A 17,274-nucleotide genomic window follows, 5' to 3' on the forward strand; every position below is an offset into this window, starting at 1 on the left:
ATTTTGTGTCTAAAACACTATTTCATGTCCCCAACCCAATAGTTTTCATTACAGTGTTTGGTCCAGTCTTTGGAAATACTTTTGAGTTTGTAATTTTCTCATTAATGATTTTTATTAATGTAATGCACATTTTTAAAAAATACATTTTAAAGGCAGAGTGGTAAATACTGCTATAATGTATATTTTATAATTGAAATAAAATATATTTTATATATTTTCCACACTGCAGTAATGGGTGAAAATAATGTTAATACAGTAAAAACGTACAAAACCATCCTAACATGTTTTTTGTTTTTTTTTTCTAAAAGAGATCTAATTTTTTTAAATTAATTTCTGGGTGAAATTTGTCATATTATATATATTATAATATGTCATATCTCTAGGTTTTTAGCAAAATTCTCAAACGAACTAGTATTGAGACTTTTATTTTGAAATGTAACTACCGTGACTGTAGCTAACCCTACCGCAGTGTACTTCACAGATACACAGAGCAGCATTTCAATGATTTCATTATTCATAAGCTGTCCAGGTTATTGTATGAACACACTGCTCAGTGGGTCAGACATTTAAGATGTTGAGCGTTGGATCTAATCATTCAGTTGCTCTAGTAAAGACGACAGTTCCACTGTAAGTACAAGAGCATCTCAAATCTGTTAAATATACAGTTAGTTCCGCGTTAGCAGGCTAGTATGTACAGACAACTGTCAAATATCTGACATAACAGCAATCCACAATAGTACGTTAGTTTCTATGCAATTTGCGTTTCCTTTTTTGAGTGCTACACTCTCTTCTATTATAAAACATCACGGTCATTTCTGTTATGGTAGAAATCGCAGTCTCGGGTTGTGTCTTAAAACTTAGCGAGCTGCTTACCTAGACAGCATTTTTGGACATTACATTCCACACACTTATGGTGTCCCAAAATGTTGTCTAGGCAGGCAGCTTACTAGGTTTTGAGACACAAACTCGGGAGTCCCTGCAAATTAGAGTTACTGCAGTGCTCTGCAACATATTATCAATCAATGAAACAGGCTTTTTATACGTCTCCAGCTGCATGTCTTGATACAGTGCATTGCAACTTCATTCAACTCAGCTCACTGTTGCTTTTTTTTCTCTTCTGTATATTGTAGCAGCAGCTGAAGCTGATCAGATTCAAGACTTGAATGAGGATCTTGTGATGCTGGACTGCAATAGCTGTGTCATTCTGTGGAAAAGGATCCAGAGATGAAGATCTGAATTTATTCTGAGATGTTATGCTGTGCCAAAGAAGGACGCATTCACCTCTCAAACTAATGTAGAAATGCTTTATGAGCATTGGAAGAACACTGTCCACCCACAGACAGACAATCTGGGGGCGTCATAGAGGCCAGTTTGAGACAAGAACCTTTTATATTAATAATACACATCTAGAGACATAGTTTGGTCAAGATGTTCTCCGCTCTGAAGAAGCTTGTCGGCTCTGAGCCGGCTGGTCAGGTAAAGGACAAGAACATCCCTGCTGGCCTACAGTCCATGAACCAGAGTCTGCAGAGAAAATTCGCTAAAGGGGTTCAGTACAACAGTAAGTCAAATGCCTGCTGAAAAGTATAATTAATGATAATTAAGAATTGGAATGTTTTTAAATGTCTTTGATTGTTTTGTTGTTACTTTGCTTTGCAAAATATTTCCAGGTTTTAATGGGGGAAAAAAAAAATCCAGATTTTCGATGCATCCACATGCTATTGGACTAAATCGCAACACACACAGCATGTCAAAACAAATCAAGTCTGTGTTGCAGTGTTGCTGGATCCCCTGGGCGCTGTGTGCTAGAGATAATTTCACTAATGATCACAAGCTCTAACATGTAATGCTTGGTCTTTCAGTGAAGATAGTCATTCGAGGAGATAGAAACACAGGGAAAAGCACCCTGTGGCACCGGCTGCAGGGTAAGAAGTTCCAGGAAGAGTACATTCCCACTCAGGAGATCCAGGTCACTAGTATCCACTGGAGTTATAAAAGTAAGCTTGATGTTTTTTTATGCAAATCAAAGCTTCTGCCATCTTAGTATTATTGAAATCTTTATATTTACACTCTTAAAAATCTTAATTGGGATTGATGGTTCCATGAAGAACCTTTCATGGAAACTTTCCACTGTGCAAAAGGTTCTTTGTAGTGAAAACGGCTTATTTAGATTATTAAAATGTTCTTCATACGAAGAAAAACATGGTCCTTTTAAGAACTGTTCACTGAAAGCTTCTTTGGGGAACCAAAAATGGCTGTTCTATGGCATCACTGCAAAAAAACACTTTATTTTTAAGTGTGTAGGAAGTTGCTTTTGCACTTTTTTTAAAAGACATGAACACATTTTCTAATGTTTTTTATTTCTTTCCATTTGTGCATCTTAATTATGCAAAATAGATTTACATCAAGGTAAATATGCAGTCTATTAGCTGGTGGATATGTAGATTAGTTTGATGGCTTTGAATGGCCTGTATCAAACATTAGATATCTAGTGATTTCTAGAGTTTGTTGTCCCCTCTTTGTGTACAGCCATCTGCTGAAAGCTTTCACCTTAACATTACATGATGTAACCTGTTAGCAGTAATTTACAGGGAGGCCTCCTGCATTTGATAGCGGGCATGGCTCTACTTGTATCCAACATTTTACTTGCATACTTTCTATTGCCTGTTCTTTTTGAAAAGAACAGTATATAATTATATATGATATTACTTTGTGGTATTGTTTTCCTTTAGCAATCTTATAATGTTAGACAAGGTTTCAGCACCACAAATAATCTGTATTTTTATAATTATTTACATTTATTTGATATAAAAAATGTATTTATTTTATATAAATGTTGTTTATTTTATAATTAAACAGGTTGTGTTTGCTACTGTACAGATTTCTGTTATCGATAACCAGAAACCTAAATGAAATATTTCATTAACATTTTTTTCATTCAAGTTTTTTTTATTCTAGGTAATTTGGCAAAGTAAAATTTAAAAATTAAGTAAAAAAAAATGATGCTGTGAAATTTGTATTTTTTTGGACTTCTGTAACAGAATCACTGCAAAATAAATGTATTGAAATAAATGAAAGGAAGTGACCTCAGTTTTCCAGAACCGCTCAAATTTTTGTAATTTCTTCGCAGCTACTGATGACGTGGTGAAGGTAGAGGTTTGGGATGTGGTGGATAAAGGTGAGTTGCTGCCAGTCTATTGCAAGTAATTTCTGATCAGGTGACTTTGTAGATGTTACTGTCATACGTATCTTAAGGCTGAAATACACTACAGTATAGTTTATAGTTTGGGCCTAATTTGCAGTCTGGAGGAGTCAACACTAGTTAATCATCAGATATTGTGCAGTCAAAGTTCACAGATTTCACAGAAAATCACATAGTATGATGAGCACAGACTCTATATACAGGTGCTGGCCATATAATTAGAATATCGTGAAAAAGTTTATTTTTTTTATTATTATTTTTTTTTATTATTGTAAATTATTTTTAAAAATGAAACTTTCATATATTCTAGATTCCCTACATGTAAAATAAAACATTTCAAAAGTTTTTATTTTTTTTATTTTTTTTATTTTGATGATTAGAGCGTACAGCTCATGAAAGTCCAAAATCCAGTATCTCAAAATATTAGAATATTTCCTAAGATCAATCAAAAAATGGATTTTCAAAACAGAAAAGTTCAAGTTCTTTAAAGTATGTTCATTTGTACACTCAATACTTGGTCGGCAGCACATATTACAGCAAATGATTTGCTCCTAGCACAAATTACAGCATCAGTGAAGTGTGGCATGGAAGTGATCAGCCTGTGGCACTGCTGAGGCACTATTGAGCCTTCAGATCATCTGTATATTGTTGGATCGACTGTTTCTCATCTTTCTCTTGAAAATATCCCATAGATTCAGGGGTCAGGCATGTTGGCTGGCCAATAAAACACAGTAATATCATGGTCAGCAAACCACTTGGAAGTGGTTTTTGCACTGTGGGCAGGTGCTAAAGTCCTGCTGGAAAAGGAAATCAGCATCTCCATAAAGCTTGTCAGCAGATGGAAGCATAAAGTGCTCCAAAATCTCCTGGAAGATGGCTGCATTGACTTTGCACTTGATAAAACACAATGGACCAACACTATCAGACGTCACGGCCCCCCAAATCATTACTAACTTCAGAAACTTCCCACTAGACTTCAAGCAGCTTGGATTCTGTGCCTCTCCAGTCTTCCTTCAGACTCTGGGACCATGATTTCAACATGAAATGCAAAATTTACTTTTATCTGAAAAGAGGACTTTCGACCACTGTTCACTGTCCAGTTCTTTTTCTCCTTAGCCCAGGTAAGATGCTTCTGATGTTGTTTCTGTTTCAGAAGTGGCTTGGTAGTCCTTTTCCTGAAGATGTCTGAGTGTGGTGACTCTTGATGCGCTGACTCCGGCTTCATTCTACTCATTGTGAAGCTCTCCCAAGTGTTTGAATCGGCTTTACTTGACAGTATTCTCAAGCTTGTGGTCATCCCTGTTGCTTGTGCACCTTTGCCTACCAAATTTCTTCCTTCTAATCAACTTTTTTCTAATCACTCTGTAAACAGCCACCACATTCAGTAATGACCATCTGTAACTTACTTTCTTTGTGGAGGGTGTCAATGATTGTCTCCTGGACCATTGCCAAGTCAGCAGTCTTCCCCATTAGTGTGGTTTCAAAGAACAAGAGATACCCGGAATTTATACTGTAGGGATGGTCATTTAATTTAAACTCAAATGTAAATATTCTAATATTTTGAGATACTGGATTTTGGACTTTCATTAGCTGTACGCTCTAATCAACAAATTAAAAAAAAAACTTTTGAAATGTTTTACTTTACATGTAGGGAATCTAGTATAAATGAAAGTTTCATTTTTTTAAATAATTTACAATAAAAAAATTAACTTTTTCACAATATTCTAATTATATGACCAGCACCTGTATAATTCCATCCATTTGGAGGATATCAATTTCAAGCATGTTTGATATTTTGAGCCAATTTTAGAACACACCATTTTCATTTTTCATGTGTCTCCTAGCAACGAGGCGCATGTTTCTGTCTGAGTTTGTTGTGTTCAGAGCAAGTTAAAGTCTGGTAGTGTGACCCTCTGTTTAGTGTATGATGCCGAGTTTTTCTCTGTAACCATTTACAAAGTCTCCAAGTGTATGTTGCTTAGTTCTGGAAAATCTGTTGATTTAAAAAAAAAACGTGTGGTGTATTCCATCCAACCCTTATTTATTTTCTTGTTTATAACTTTTAAAGTTTATTATACAGGTATTGCATGTCAATTGCATTTTAATGTTTAATTCACACCCTCCCATCTCATTCTGATGGTCATACATGAAGCCATTTCACCCAGCCCTTCTTCATCCCCATGCAGTCATTTATATTAATGGTATTTTTCTTACTTGCTGTCCAACCAGGCCAAAAAATCCCCCTTCCTGAAGGTGTAGGTGAGACACTCCATAGATTGTAGACATTAGGCTGTGACTTGCCTGTGCTTGATCTGTTTGTTCTGTTATCCGAGTGCAAACATTTTGTTTGGACTGACTTTTTACTGACTGCATTGTGACAGTACTACTAGTCTAACATACACTTCTAGACTAGAAGTGTAAAAAAACCAGGCAATAATGATGTGAAGTGTGACGACTAGATACCGCAGAAAACCAACTCTTGCTAATGCCACTAACGTCACTTCCTTTGAGAAAAAGGAAAAAGCAGCATTTTGTTATCTGTTTTTGATGCTCTTGAAGATACTGGAAGATGTTTTCAACTAATTGGGGTTGGGAAGATTTATTTTTTTTTTTTTTATGTTTTTGAAAGAAGTGTCATATGCTTACCAAGCTGCATTTGATCAAAAATAGAGTAAAAATGGTAATATTGTGAAAAATTATTACAAATTAAAAATAACTGTTTTCTATTTTAATATATTTTAAAATGTAATTTATTCCTTTGATAGCAAAGCTGAATTTTCAGCAGCCATTAGTCCAGCCTTCAGTGTGTTGGGGCAAAAATCAAAAGGACTCTTACTGCATAAGAGACAAACAACGTCCATTTGGCTTTCAAAGGTTTTATTTCTTACAAGAAAGGTCAGACAGTCATACAGAAACACAAGTAGCTGCAGAGTGTAAGACAAACTTTTATATCTCTAACCTCCAAGGCTGAAGCCTCTGGCCTTTTACCATATTAGGAACATGTTTACCACTTCAGTGTTTTTCCACCTGTCACACTAAGTCACCCAAAGAATGCATACTTAAGCACTTCTGAGAAAAACAAAATCATTTAACCATAAGCATATAAGTAAAATCATATGGAAATTATACAGAAACTCAAAATTTCTTTCACAAGTGTCACATGAAGTGTCATTATAAATGTCTTTACTGTCACTTTTTAATGCACCTTGGTAAATAAAAGTATTACTTTCTTTAAAAAAAAAAAAAAAAATTACTGACCCCAAATGTTTGAACAGCAGTCTTACAATATTCTGCCTCTGACATTACAGGAAAGGGGAAAAAGAGATGTGACAACTTGAAGCTGGAAAATGAACCTCAAGAGGTAAATCTATAGTAGTAATCTATCAAAATCAGGTGTAATAACAGTTAAATAATGATTAATAGTGGGGAATTTGAATGTTTAGCTGGAAATGTGTCTGTGCTGTTAGCAGACGGAGAGTGAACTGGCCTTGGATGCTGAGTTTTTGGATGTGTATAAGAACTGCAATGGTGTGATCTTGATGTTTGACATCACCAAGCAGTGGTAGGTGAACAAAGACAATCAGCATCTCCATTCTCCATCACACAGAACTCACAGCTGCACTTTGTTTTACAAAATGAGTGCTTTGTTTGAACCAATAGGACTTATAATTACATTCTGCGGGAGTTGCCCAAGGTACCCACTCATGTGCCAGTGTGTGTGTTGGGGAATTACCGGGACATGGGAGAACACAGAGTCATTTTGCCTGATGACATCCGGGACTTCATTGCTGGTCTTAACAGGTTAGATCATTGCAGTCAACATAAACATGTAAATTGACAAATTTTATGTCTTAGTATACATTCCTGACCTTATTACAAACAATTTATCGGTTTAAAATCAAAACGTCTTTTTGCTCTTTCTTCAAAATAGTATTTGATATTTGCAACTTCCATTACAATCCATTCATATACAAATTTTTTTACCCATTAACATGGAAATATGTCATATTATGGAGGTCAAATGGGCTGTGAATGCTATTTCATATGGATGAAATATTGATATTATATTTTCTTGTTGGAGATAATCAGTTCTCTGCATTATAGTTTGTGGGTTGATTTCAAATTTAAGATTAGAAATTATGGAATATGTTAACTGAGTGCTTAATAAATTATATTATTCTCGGTGAGCTTTATTGATGTCTGTTGTCTTTATGATTCTGTAGACCTCTTGGCTCCTCTTACATCCATTATGCAGAATCTTCTATGAAGAACGGTTTTGGTTTGAAATATTTGCACCGATTTTTCAACATTCCATTTTTGCAGCTTCAGGTAAGCAGGTTAATGTTCTAGGCTACAATATTGCTACAGGTTTAATCAAATAAAAACTCAACCATTTACCAGACAAAGTCAGCGGTCGTTATGTGTCATGTGCCTGGCAGAATTATTCATTCATATTCATTAGATCAGAAATCTTTCTCCGCATGTTTGCCTGAATCTCAGTTGATTTAAAGGAAACTTTCATTTTAACTTTTACAGAGAGAGACCCTGTTACGACAGCTAGAGACCAATCAGCTTGACATCGATGCCACGCTAGAGGAGCTAACAGTTCAGCAGGAGACAGAAGACCAGAACTATGATATGTAAGAACTAAAAATGCCACACAAACTTCCTGTAGTTTAATTCCACCTGCTGGACAGTCAAAAAATTCTGATTCAAATATCAGCAACTACACTACCATTCAAAAGTATCCTATGACTGTTTTCAACATTGATAATAATGAAAAATGTTCCTTGAGCAGCAAATCAGTATATTAAAATGATTTCTAAAGGATCATGTGACACTGAAAGTGAGTAAAAATGCTGAAAATTCAGCTTTGCCATCACAGGAATAAATTACATTTTAAAATTTAGAAAACCGTTATTTTAAATTGTAATAGTATTTCAAAATATGACTCTTTTTATTGTATTTTTAATCAATTATATGCAGCCTTGCTGAACATAATAGACTTAAAGGGTTAGTTCACACAAAAATGAAAAAGTTGTTATTAATTACTCACCCTCATGTTGTTCCACACCCGTAAGACCTTTGTTCATCTTCGGAACAAAAATTAAGATATTTTTTGATAAAATCCGAGAAGTGACTGACTCCTCCATAGACAGCAATTTAACCACCACTTTCACAGCCAAGAAAGGTACTAAAGACATCTTTAAAATAGTCAATGTGACCACAGTGGTTCAACCTTAATTTTATGAAGCGACAAGAATACTTTTTGTTCACAAAAACAAAACAAAAATAACAACTTTATTCAACAATTTCTTCTCTTTTGTTTCATTCTCCTACGCTGTTTACTTCCAGGTTCTAAGTCAGAACGCTGGCTCAGTATTGGCTGATGCTGTTCACGTGAGCAGCACTACGCATGCGTGTGTTGCTGACGCAGGAGCCGGCCAATAATGAGTTGACATTCTGACGTATAATACGGAAGCGAAGAATGTATAGGCACAGGAGAATGACGCAGAAGAGAAGATATTGTTAAATAAAGCCATTATTTTTGTTTTGTTCTTACGCACAAAAGGTATTCTTGTCATTTCATACAAGTAAGGTTGAAGCACTGTAGTCACACGGACTATTTTAACGATGTCTTTAGTACCTTTCTGGGCCATGAAAGTGGTCGTTAAATTGAGTCAGACAGTTCTCGGATTTTATCAAAAAATCTTAATTTGTGTTCTGAAGGTGAACAAAGGTCTTATGGGTTTGGAACCCGTAATGAAATATTTTTTGGTGAACTAACCCTTTAAGTCTGTTATAAACATTTTAAAAATCTTACCGACCTCAATCTTTTAAACAGTAGCGTACGTTCCTTCACAAAGGCTATTTTGTTGGTGTTGTAGGCCTGTTTGAAATTACAGGAACATCCACAAATGCCTATTTTTAGGTTTGTGAACTGCAGTGAGTGCCATCTGACCATTATGATACAGTAGGTGTCTGTTATAACTTTCAGTTTCCTGGAAATGAAAGACTCCCGTAGTAAAGGCTACAACTCTCCCGGTCCCGCTAACGGACAGAGCCCCTCCTCAGGCACGCAGTCTCCCGTCGTTCCTCAGAGCGGATGCTCCACTAGCAGCTCCAGCCCCTGTAGCCCCCAGCAGCCTCCCATTCCCTCCCAGATCCTGAAGTCTCCATCTCCCTCTCCGTCCCCTCCTCCTCCCCCTCTCTCCTCAACCCAAGCGCCTACGACCTCTCCCTCTCCGTCCCCTTCTCCTGCTCACCCTGGCCCGACGGTCTCTGCTCCAGCTCAGGCTTCTGCCTCTGCTCCTCAACCCCAGAAACGCAGCTTCATCTCCAGGTTTTTTGGCTCCTCTCCTGCCCAGGAACCTCCAGCAGTCTCCCAGGGTGAGTTTGAGCATGGTGCTTCTAGCTGCATGTGCTTATTAGAAAACGCTCTGGTTAGAAACACTGAGCTTTTATATGGTATTAAAAACAGCTTTTATGCCTTTTCTCTTCAAATGTTCTTTGTTAAAGAACTGGCCTAATGCTATGAACAGCAAAAGGGATTTGAAGGCTGAGAGGAATTCATTCTCACACACACACACACATTCACACACATCCTCTCTCAGAGAGAGTTTTCCTCGAGCGAGACCCACAAAGCCGTGAAAAATGGGGAGGATTAGGACTCGTGCAGATCATAAGGATGTGTGGTGGATCAATAGGAAATCACAAGACTTTGTGCATTCCTGAGCTATGGAGAGGGTTTTATTAGCACTTGTACCCCACCTAAAGAAGCTTGTATATGAAGCAGTAGTTATTTAGTAAAACGCATATCAATATATCAATTTTTTGTCATTTACAATTCTTCTTGTTTGGAACTCATTGTAATTGCTGCTGTTTATATATATTTAATGTAAGATGTTTTTGCCCCAGATCATGTGACCTTACACTTCTTGGATTTCCACAGAGCCAGATCCAGTAACTGCAGCGACTCCGCCTACAGTTCAGAGCGTGGATGATTTTGTGCCAGACGAGGGACTTGACAAAAGCTTCTTGGAAGACAGTCTGCCTTCTAACGCAAGACCGGCTATGAGCGCCCAGCCCTCTGCTGCGGTTACTGCAGATAGTGACAGGTACACCAAGGGCAAATAACAAAGAGGCCTTTTTTAAAATATGATATGCTGTTTTGTTCGAAAATTTATTGTAATCAACGTACACTACCGTTCAAAAGTTTGGGATCAGTATGATTTATTTTAAATGTTTTTTAAAGAAGGCTCTTATGCTCACCAAGGCTATATTCATTCAAGTCACTCAGTTATTTAAAATGACTAGTTTCTATTTTAATGTATTTAAACATGTAATTTATTCCTGTGATGGCAGAACTGAATTTTCAGCAGTCATTACTCCAATCACGTGATTTTTCAGAAATCATTCTAATATGCTGATTTGGTGCTCAAGAAACAGCATTTGTGCTGCTTAATACTATCATTTAATGCATCCTTGCTGAATAAAATTATTAATTTCTTTTAAAAAAATCTTACTGACCACAAACTTTTGCATGGAAGTGTACTTTTACTTGTAAATGAACTGAGCTAGTGGTTTCTATGTGGTTTTGTCAGTTCAAAAATGTGTGAGACTTTGTAGCTGATTTTCAGTGCATAATAAGTTGAATTTGCATCCATTCTTGTAACATGTTTATTTTAGTGATGGCGAAGGAAGAGAAGGAAACCCCATGGTTGCAGGGTTCCAGGATGATTTGGACCCTGATGATGCAGAACTTGAACCCAGAGCTTCTATTGTCAGTAAAGGCTTGGATATCACCCTCTCCAGTGATGAGGAGGGTCCAAAACCTACTGTAACTCAGGATGAAGATCTGGATCCTGAACCCCACCTGTAAGCTTGAATTCCTGTCTTTCATTAAGGCACGTTCCCACCAAGGACAGTAACTATAACAATAACTATAAAGTTTTAAAAATAATTTCTGTGAGAATAGGGAAGTCCACACCACAATAAAAATATTATCAATGTCATTGCAATGATAAAAACAGCTAATCAGAATCAATCCTGTTTTATAGAGCTCAAACAGTTAAAGCGGCAGATGACACACAGTACAGTCCAAAAGTTTGGAACCACTAAGATTTTTAATGTTTTTAAAAGAAGTTTCGTCTGCTCACCAAGGCTACATTTATTTAATTAAAAATACAGTAAAAAACAGTAATATTGTGAAATATTATTACAATTTAAAATAACTGTGTACTATTTAAATATATTTGACAAAGTAATTTATTCCTGTGATGCAAAGCTGAATTTTCAGCATCGTTACTCCAGTCTTCAGTGTCACATGATCCTTCAGAAATCATTCTAATATGATGATTTGCTGCTAAATAAACATTTATGATTATTTTCAATGTTGAAAACAGTTGTGTACTTTTTTTTTTCAGGATTCCTTGATGAATAGAAAGTTCAAAAGAACAGCATTTATCTGAAATACAAAGCTTCTGTAGCATTATACACTACCGTTCAAAAGTTTGGGGTCAGTAAGAATTTTTATTTTTATTTTTTTGAAAAGAAATTAAAGAAATGAATACTTTTATTCGGCAAGGATGCATTAAATCAATCAAAAGTGGCAGTAAAGACATTTATAATGTTACAAAAGATTAGATTTCAGATAAACACTGTTCTTTTGAACTTTCTATTCATCAAATAATCTTGAAAAAAAATATTGTACACAAATATTTTGTACAATTGTACACATTAAATGTTTCTTGAGCAGCAGATCAGCATATTAGAATGATTTCTGAAGGATCATGTGACACTGAAGACTGGAGTAATGATGCTGAAAATTCAGCTTTGCCATCACAGGAATAAATTACTTTGTGAAATATATTCAAATAGAAAACAGTTATTTTAAATTGTAATAATATTTCACAATATTACTGTTTTTACTGTATTTTTAATTAAATAAATGTAGCCTTGGTGAGCAGACGAAACTTCTTTTAAAAACATTAAAAATCTTAGTGGTTCCAAACTTTTGGACTGTACTGTAACTGAAATGCGCGCTTATAATAAACAGAACATTACTGTACGTTGGTGTGGTCGCTAATATAGTTATCTTTATAGTTATCATTACTGATGTGAATGGGCCTTTAATGATGGATTAAATTTAAGATACATTGATAAGTGACATGTTGATGAACTAGTAAATAATAGTGTTTTGGGCAATAAGTTTGTTACCAGAATCAAAGACTTGATTTCATGTTAATATTTTAAAGGGTTAGTTCACGCAAAATTGAAAATTCTGTCATGAATTACTCACCCTCATGTTGTTCCAAACCTGTAATACCTTCGTTTTTCTTTGGAACACAAATTAAGATTTTATTTTTGTTTTGTTTTTGCAAAGTATACTTGTCGCTACATAAAATGAAGGTTGAACCACTGCAGTCACGTGGACTATTTTAATGATGTCTTTAGTACCTTTCTGGACCTTGAAAGTGGTCGTTAAATTGCTGTCTATGGAGTAGTCAGTCACTTCTCAGATTTCATCAAAAATATCTTAATTTGTGTTCCGAAGATGATCAAAGGTCTTACGGGTTTGGAACGACATGAGGGTGAGTAATTCATGACTAAATGTTCATTTTGGGGTGAAACTAACCCTTTAATAATATTAACAATATTATGGCTATTCAGGGTGACTATGGATTCTTTAACACTGGAGGACAAACCAAAACCTATCCACAAAGAGCCAGTGATCCAGACCCAGGAGAGTGTCAGCATTCAGAACATAGAGACTTCCATTCTCAGCCCCACTCCAGTACACACTACTCAACCGCTGCAGACAGCGTCGGACGCAACAGCCCTGACAGATCCTCAAGCGCAGGTCATTAAACATAAAGAGAGATCGGCTCAGGCAGAGTCCTCTGACACAGATCCAGATGTACCTGTGGCCAAACAGATGCTTTCATTTGTCATGGATGACCCTGACTTTGAGAGCGAGGAAGAAGTCATGCAGAAAGTGATTAAGGTACTGGAATGATGATTATGGGCATTTTAGCTCATGTTTTGGTGACTTGTCTGGATTTACAAATTTAGGGTTTGAATAACCAGAAAAGACTTTTGTTGTCTTGTTTCAGGACTCTTTCCCAGTTAGAGATGATATTCCTGATATATCCGATGATGACATCAACGCAGCTAAAATCCCCGAGCCCATGAAACCTACTGTGCTCTCCTTCAAAAGCAAGAATGACGGTGACCTCTTTGGCCTAGGAATCGAGGAGAAGTCAATCAAAAGCAAAGACAGCAGCGATGAGCAAGATGGCAAGTCACTGGAATAATTTTGTAATCGGAAACAAACTTTATGAGTAAAGTATAATAGTGATAGACATGTATCAGTCAATCTCGGTTTCCAAGCAAATTTTCAATAAACATAGTGCAACATAAGTTGTAATTTAACAATTGTGTAATGTAAACAACCGTTGAAATGAAATGTGGTTTTGTTGTCATGAAACAGCACAACTGTTTTCAACTTTGATAATAAGAAATGTTTCTTGAGCATCAAATCAGCATATTAGAATGATTTCTGATAAAAGATGTTAATAAATGTACATTTCACAATATTACTGATTTTACTATATTTTTTTAAACTTTTGAAAAGTGTATATTAGTGAATTTATACATATTATCAGCCATCTATAAATGTTTTTCTATTTTTATTCTCAGAAAAAGAAAGCAAACATTCCAAGGAAAAGAAGAAAAAGAAAAAAAGGAGTAAAGAGGTGAATTATAATCAATTACAACCTTTCATAAATGAAATGGTATACTGTTGTTTTATAACTACTTCGTATTTCGCTTAGGATGATGACAAAAGTAGCAAGAAGAAACACAAGCACAAGAAAAAAGAAAGAGATGAGGCAGCTGGGGCCGCAGATGAAAAGGAGAAGAGAAAGAAAAAGCCACGAAGCAAGAAAACTGATGATCTTGAAGCTTTTCTGGCCGGAGAAGAAGGCCTAGCAAAAAGAGAGGAGGGTGACTACGAGGAACTGTAACGCTCTCTCTTTCTCTCTCTGCTAAAGCAATGTTGGTACAACAAGCTTGAAAGAGTTCTCATCAAAAACAAAAGCTTTCTTTAGCAGCCCAACACATGACTATGTAATCTGACTGACAGGCTAAGAAATGCTTAACACTGGTTTTCCACTTTCCACAAAAACTTCCCAATCCACCTTCCATGCCTGGAGAGGTTGGGAGGGCTGGCGTAGTTCACACTCTTTGGGCTCAAACTGCAATAAGTGGAGAAGCCATGCAAAATTGCTACATCTTGCATGTAATTTGACCTTTGTACTTTGTTTTTCAGATTGAAATGGACCATTTTCACTCACTCGTAACATTGTGCTTTCTGAATGTTTACATGCTTGCTTTTATATGGTTGCAATATTTTCAACATCACATTTGTGAACCAACATATGTTTTTCATTAATTTTATTAGTTGCCTTGTGTATGTGAATGAATTGGTATTTATGCTCAATAGATGTTCTGAGAGCTTGGCTTTGTGTAATTTTGCTATGTGTTTAGTGTTTGAAATGAATACACTGTACTTCATGGTAGGATTATTTGTTTTCCCAAAGTATATCAAGAAAAAATATTTTAGGAATGTAAAAGATTTTGATCAATAAATGCTTACGATAGCGGAGTAGTTACGACATCAGACGTAACTGTTTTCACCTTCTTTATATCAGGAAATTGCTTAAAGGAAACTATGGTGAAATGCAACGCTTGACCGTAAAGAGCTCAAATAGACCAGTAATGAGTGTGCTTGGATAAAACAATGAGATCTATATACTGTGTCATTTATGCAAACTTGTGTTTTACTTTTACTTTTTTGTCTGTAATTATATCATTTTGAATTTTTGCACTCTATTGTTTTTGTCTACCTTTTTGTTTTATGATGGTAAACTACAAGAAAGAACTATGACTTACTTGTCATCTAAGTTTTTTTTTTGTTAGTTGGTTTTTGCCTAATTTTCAATGAAAACATGATTGATTGAAACTGTGCTGTTTGCTTGAAACCTGAATTCAATACAAAAAAAAAAACTAGAATATTTTTGCAATGTTACTGGGTTGGTTTTTTCTCTCTTTTTCAGCGTGGCTGTATTATAAATTGCACTTGTTTTTAAGTTGTTTTCTTTAAGTTGTGTACCAATAATCAGAGTAAGTTGGCTAAGACGGCTTCTGCAAAGTCTTTGAAACAGACAGTGTGTGCAATGAAAAAAATATTAAATGTTTATTATATATGTATTCTTACATCAAATTTGTGTTACATTTATGCTTTATATGTTACATTGCAAAATGTGGCAATGACATTTGTTTTTTATATATTAAGAAACATTTTTTATAAGTTCAGCCATATTATTAAAAGGAGGAAAACATACACATTTAAAAAAAATCATAAAACAGAGCAGTTTTACATAAATGATAAATGCGTTAGCAATAATGTTCTTTATAAACATTACATTGTATGTTAATTTACATAACAAACAGAACACAATTGTTACCTATGTTCATTTTAAATATTGGCAGTTGAATATTGTCATGCTGCCTTTTTAAACTTTTCTGTAAAAAAAAAAAAAAAAGGAAATCGTAGCCTACATTTACAGCCGACGGCTTGGCTGGCATTCAACCATTTTCTTCACAAATGTGACTGCCTCATTCTTACACCTTCTTTCTTTGAGGTCAGACTTCATTATGTGTTTTCATGTTGCCTGCAAAATTAAAGGTTTCAGTTAAAAAACACATTTTATTGATATGATCAATAAGTCCTGGCAACATCTGTTTTTACATTAACTCATCAACATAATGAAACCAATTTCAACTTTTTTTTATAAATTAGATGAGATTCAGTCAGTTTAACATAATTTATGTAATGGCTTACACGGCCGATTTGATTATACTTAATTTAAGGCAGTAACTGAACTTAATTTTTTTAAGTTGAAATAGGTGGAAGTATATTTTTTACAGCTCGCTCTTACCTTTGTATCTCCGTGTTTCCCTATGGTCAGCAAAACAATATGTAAACAAATAAAAATAATAATTTACAGAGGTTAAAGACATGTTTAAAGCTCAAAATGTTTTTCAACAATGTGATGATAAACTAAGGTGGTTTTGTGTGAGCACTCACTCTTTGAATAAATGTGAGTCGAGATGGTCATCACAGGAAGCAAAAGAAATAAAATCCAACGGAGGATAGACCAAACAAAGTTAAATGGAGCTGTAACGTAGATTAATAAATTGTATCATCTTAGATATTAGGAATTTAAAATAAAAATACAGAAAATTAACATATTCTGAAAGTACCAGTGGTAAAGTAATCCTCAGCCAGTTTAACAATGATCTCCTTTTCAGTCATGAGGCCACACCAGTAGACTCCATCCCCTTGTGTGAGTGTCCGTACAGTGACGGTGAAGGACTTTCCATCATCTTGCACTTTTATATTGCCATTCTCCAAATCACTAACGCCTGGCCGGAATGAGAAGCCCGTACAGCAGTTTTCATCCTTGACATCTCTTTTGCACCACACCCTTCTGTTCTGAGATATATTCCTATTCTCATAGGAGCAGGAGAGTGTCTGCAGATATTCAGATGTGCTGTATCCTGTGGAGAAAAATGTATGTTTGTCCTCTCTGTTTATCAGGTATAAAATATGAATTATGTTTATGTTAGTCTGTATGCGTGTATTGACCTTACCTATTAGGACCATTAGCAGAAATGCTGTTAGTAGATGCATGATGGCTGAAATCAGACAGTGCTTTGAGTCTGTAAGGATGTACTGGTCTTAAATGTTGAAGAAGAGGAAACACATACAGGAAATAACTCGCCACAAACGCTTTTAGAAGGAACATGTCTTTTACTTCTCTTAACACAGACACTAGCAGAAATCACTCTGGTCATCAGTGAATCATTTTTCTGAAGAATTTCATAAACTGTTTCACATTCTGTTGTATACATGGCATATTGCACTATTTATTCATTACTGAATATGAAACTCTTGGATTGTTTCTTTATTTTTTTGTTTCTCCTTAATCTATTTTCATTTATTT

General features: G+C 35.4%; 2 protein-coding genes across 6 annotated transcripts; one reads left to right on the forward strand and one right to left on the reverse strand.

Moving 5' to 3' along the window:
* The first annotated feature begins 437 nt into the window (after nt 1–437).
* Nucleotides 438–15,488, forward strand: rabl6b (RAB, member RAS oncogene family-like 6b). 5 transcript variants are annotated; one of them, XM_048187213.1, is made up of 17 exons: nt 438–627; nt 1,131–1,561; nt 1,863–1,997; nt 3,131–3,178; nt 5,432–5,461; nt 6,511–6,563; nt 6,673–6,764; nt 6,863–7,003; nt 7,426–7,531; nt 7,739–7,842; nt 9,201–9,592; nt 10,155–10,320; nt 10,892–11,080; nt 12,875–13,208; nt 13,318–13,501; nt 13,904–13,959; nt 14,038–15,488. In XM_048187213.1, exons 2-17 carry the CDS (start codon nt 1,429–1,431, stop codon nt 14,227–14,229), a joined length of 2,355 nt encoding a protein of 784 aa, XP_048043170.1. In that variant the 5' UTR covers nt 438–627; nt 1,131–1,428; the 3' UTR covers nt 14,230–15,488. The 5 variants fall into 5 exon arrangements, with proteins under 5 accessions (XP_048043170.1, XP_048043167.1, XP_048043168.1 ...); XM_048187210.1 differs by having other exon boundaries at nt 439–627; nt 6,670–6,764; XM_048187211.1 differs by having other exon boundaries at nt 439–627; nt 1,134–1,561; nt 6,670–6,764.
* si:ch211-102c2.4 (uncharacterized protein LOC568178 homolog) lies at nt 15,438–17,027 on the reverse strand. Its single transcript, XM_048187232.1, has 5 exons — nt 16,922–17,027; nt 16,532–16,828; nt 16,356–16,445; nt 16,207–16,226; nt 15,438–15,939 (listed from the first exon to the last, which is right to left on the reverse strand). Exons 1-5 carry the CDS (start codon nt 16,959–16,961, stop codon nt 15,931–15,933), a joined length of 456 nt encoding a protein of 151 aa, XP_048043189.1. The 5' UTR covers nt 16,962–17,027; the 3' UTR covers nt 15,438–15,930.
* Nucleotides 17,028–17,274: the final 247 nt, after the last annotated feature.

Source organism: Megalobrama amblycephala, linkage group LG4, assembly GCF_018812025.1.
Source record: "Megalobrama amblycephala isolate DHTTF-2021 linkage group LG4, ASM1881202v1, whole genome shotgun sequence".
In the NCBI taxonomy this organism is placed as follows: Eukaryota; Metazoa; Chordata; class Actinopteri; order Cypriniformes; family Xenocyprididae; genus Megalobrama; species Megalobrama amblycephala.

What these genes read in the sequence shown, in the direction of transcription:
- rabl6b (XM_048187210.1), top strand. Translation starts at nt 1,429, where the DNA reads ATGTTCTCCGCTCTGAAGAAGCTTGTCGGCTCTGAGCCGGCTGGTCAG. An exon ending in TTTGACATCACCAAGCAGTG is followed by an intron (nt 6,765 to 6,862) that starts GTAGGTGAACAA and finishes TTGAACCAATAG; the next exon opens with GACTTATAATTACATTCTGC. An exon ending in GTTACTGCAGATAGTGACAG is followed by an intron (nt 10,321 to 10,891) that starts GTACACCAAGGG and finishes TGTTTATTTTAG; the next exon opens with TGATGGCGAAGGAAGAGAAG.
- si:ch211-102c2.4 (XM_048187232.1), bottom strand. Translation starts at nt 16,961, where the DNA reads ATGCATCTACTAACAGCATTTCTGCTAATGGTCCTAATAG. An exon ending in TCTGCTAATGGTCCTAATAG is followed by an intron (nt 16,829 to 16,921) that starts GTAAGGTCAATA and finishes TTTTCTCCACAG; the next exon opens with GATACAGCACATCTGAATAT. An exon ending in GACTCACATTTATTCAAAGA is followed by an intron (nt 16,227 to 16,355) that starts GTGAGTGCTCAC and finishes TGCTGACCATAG; the next exon opens with GGAAACACGGAGATACAAAG.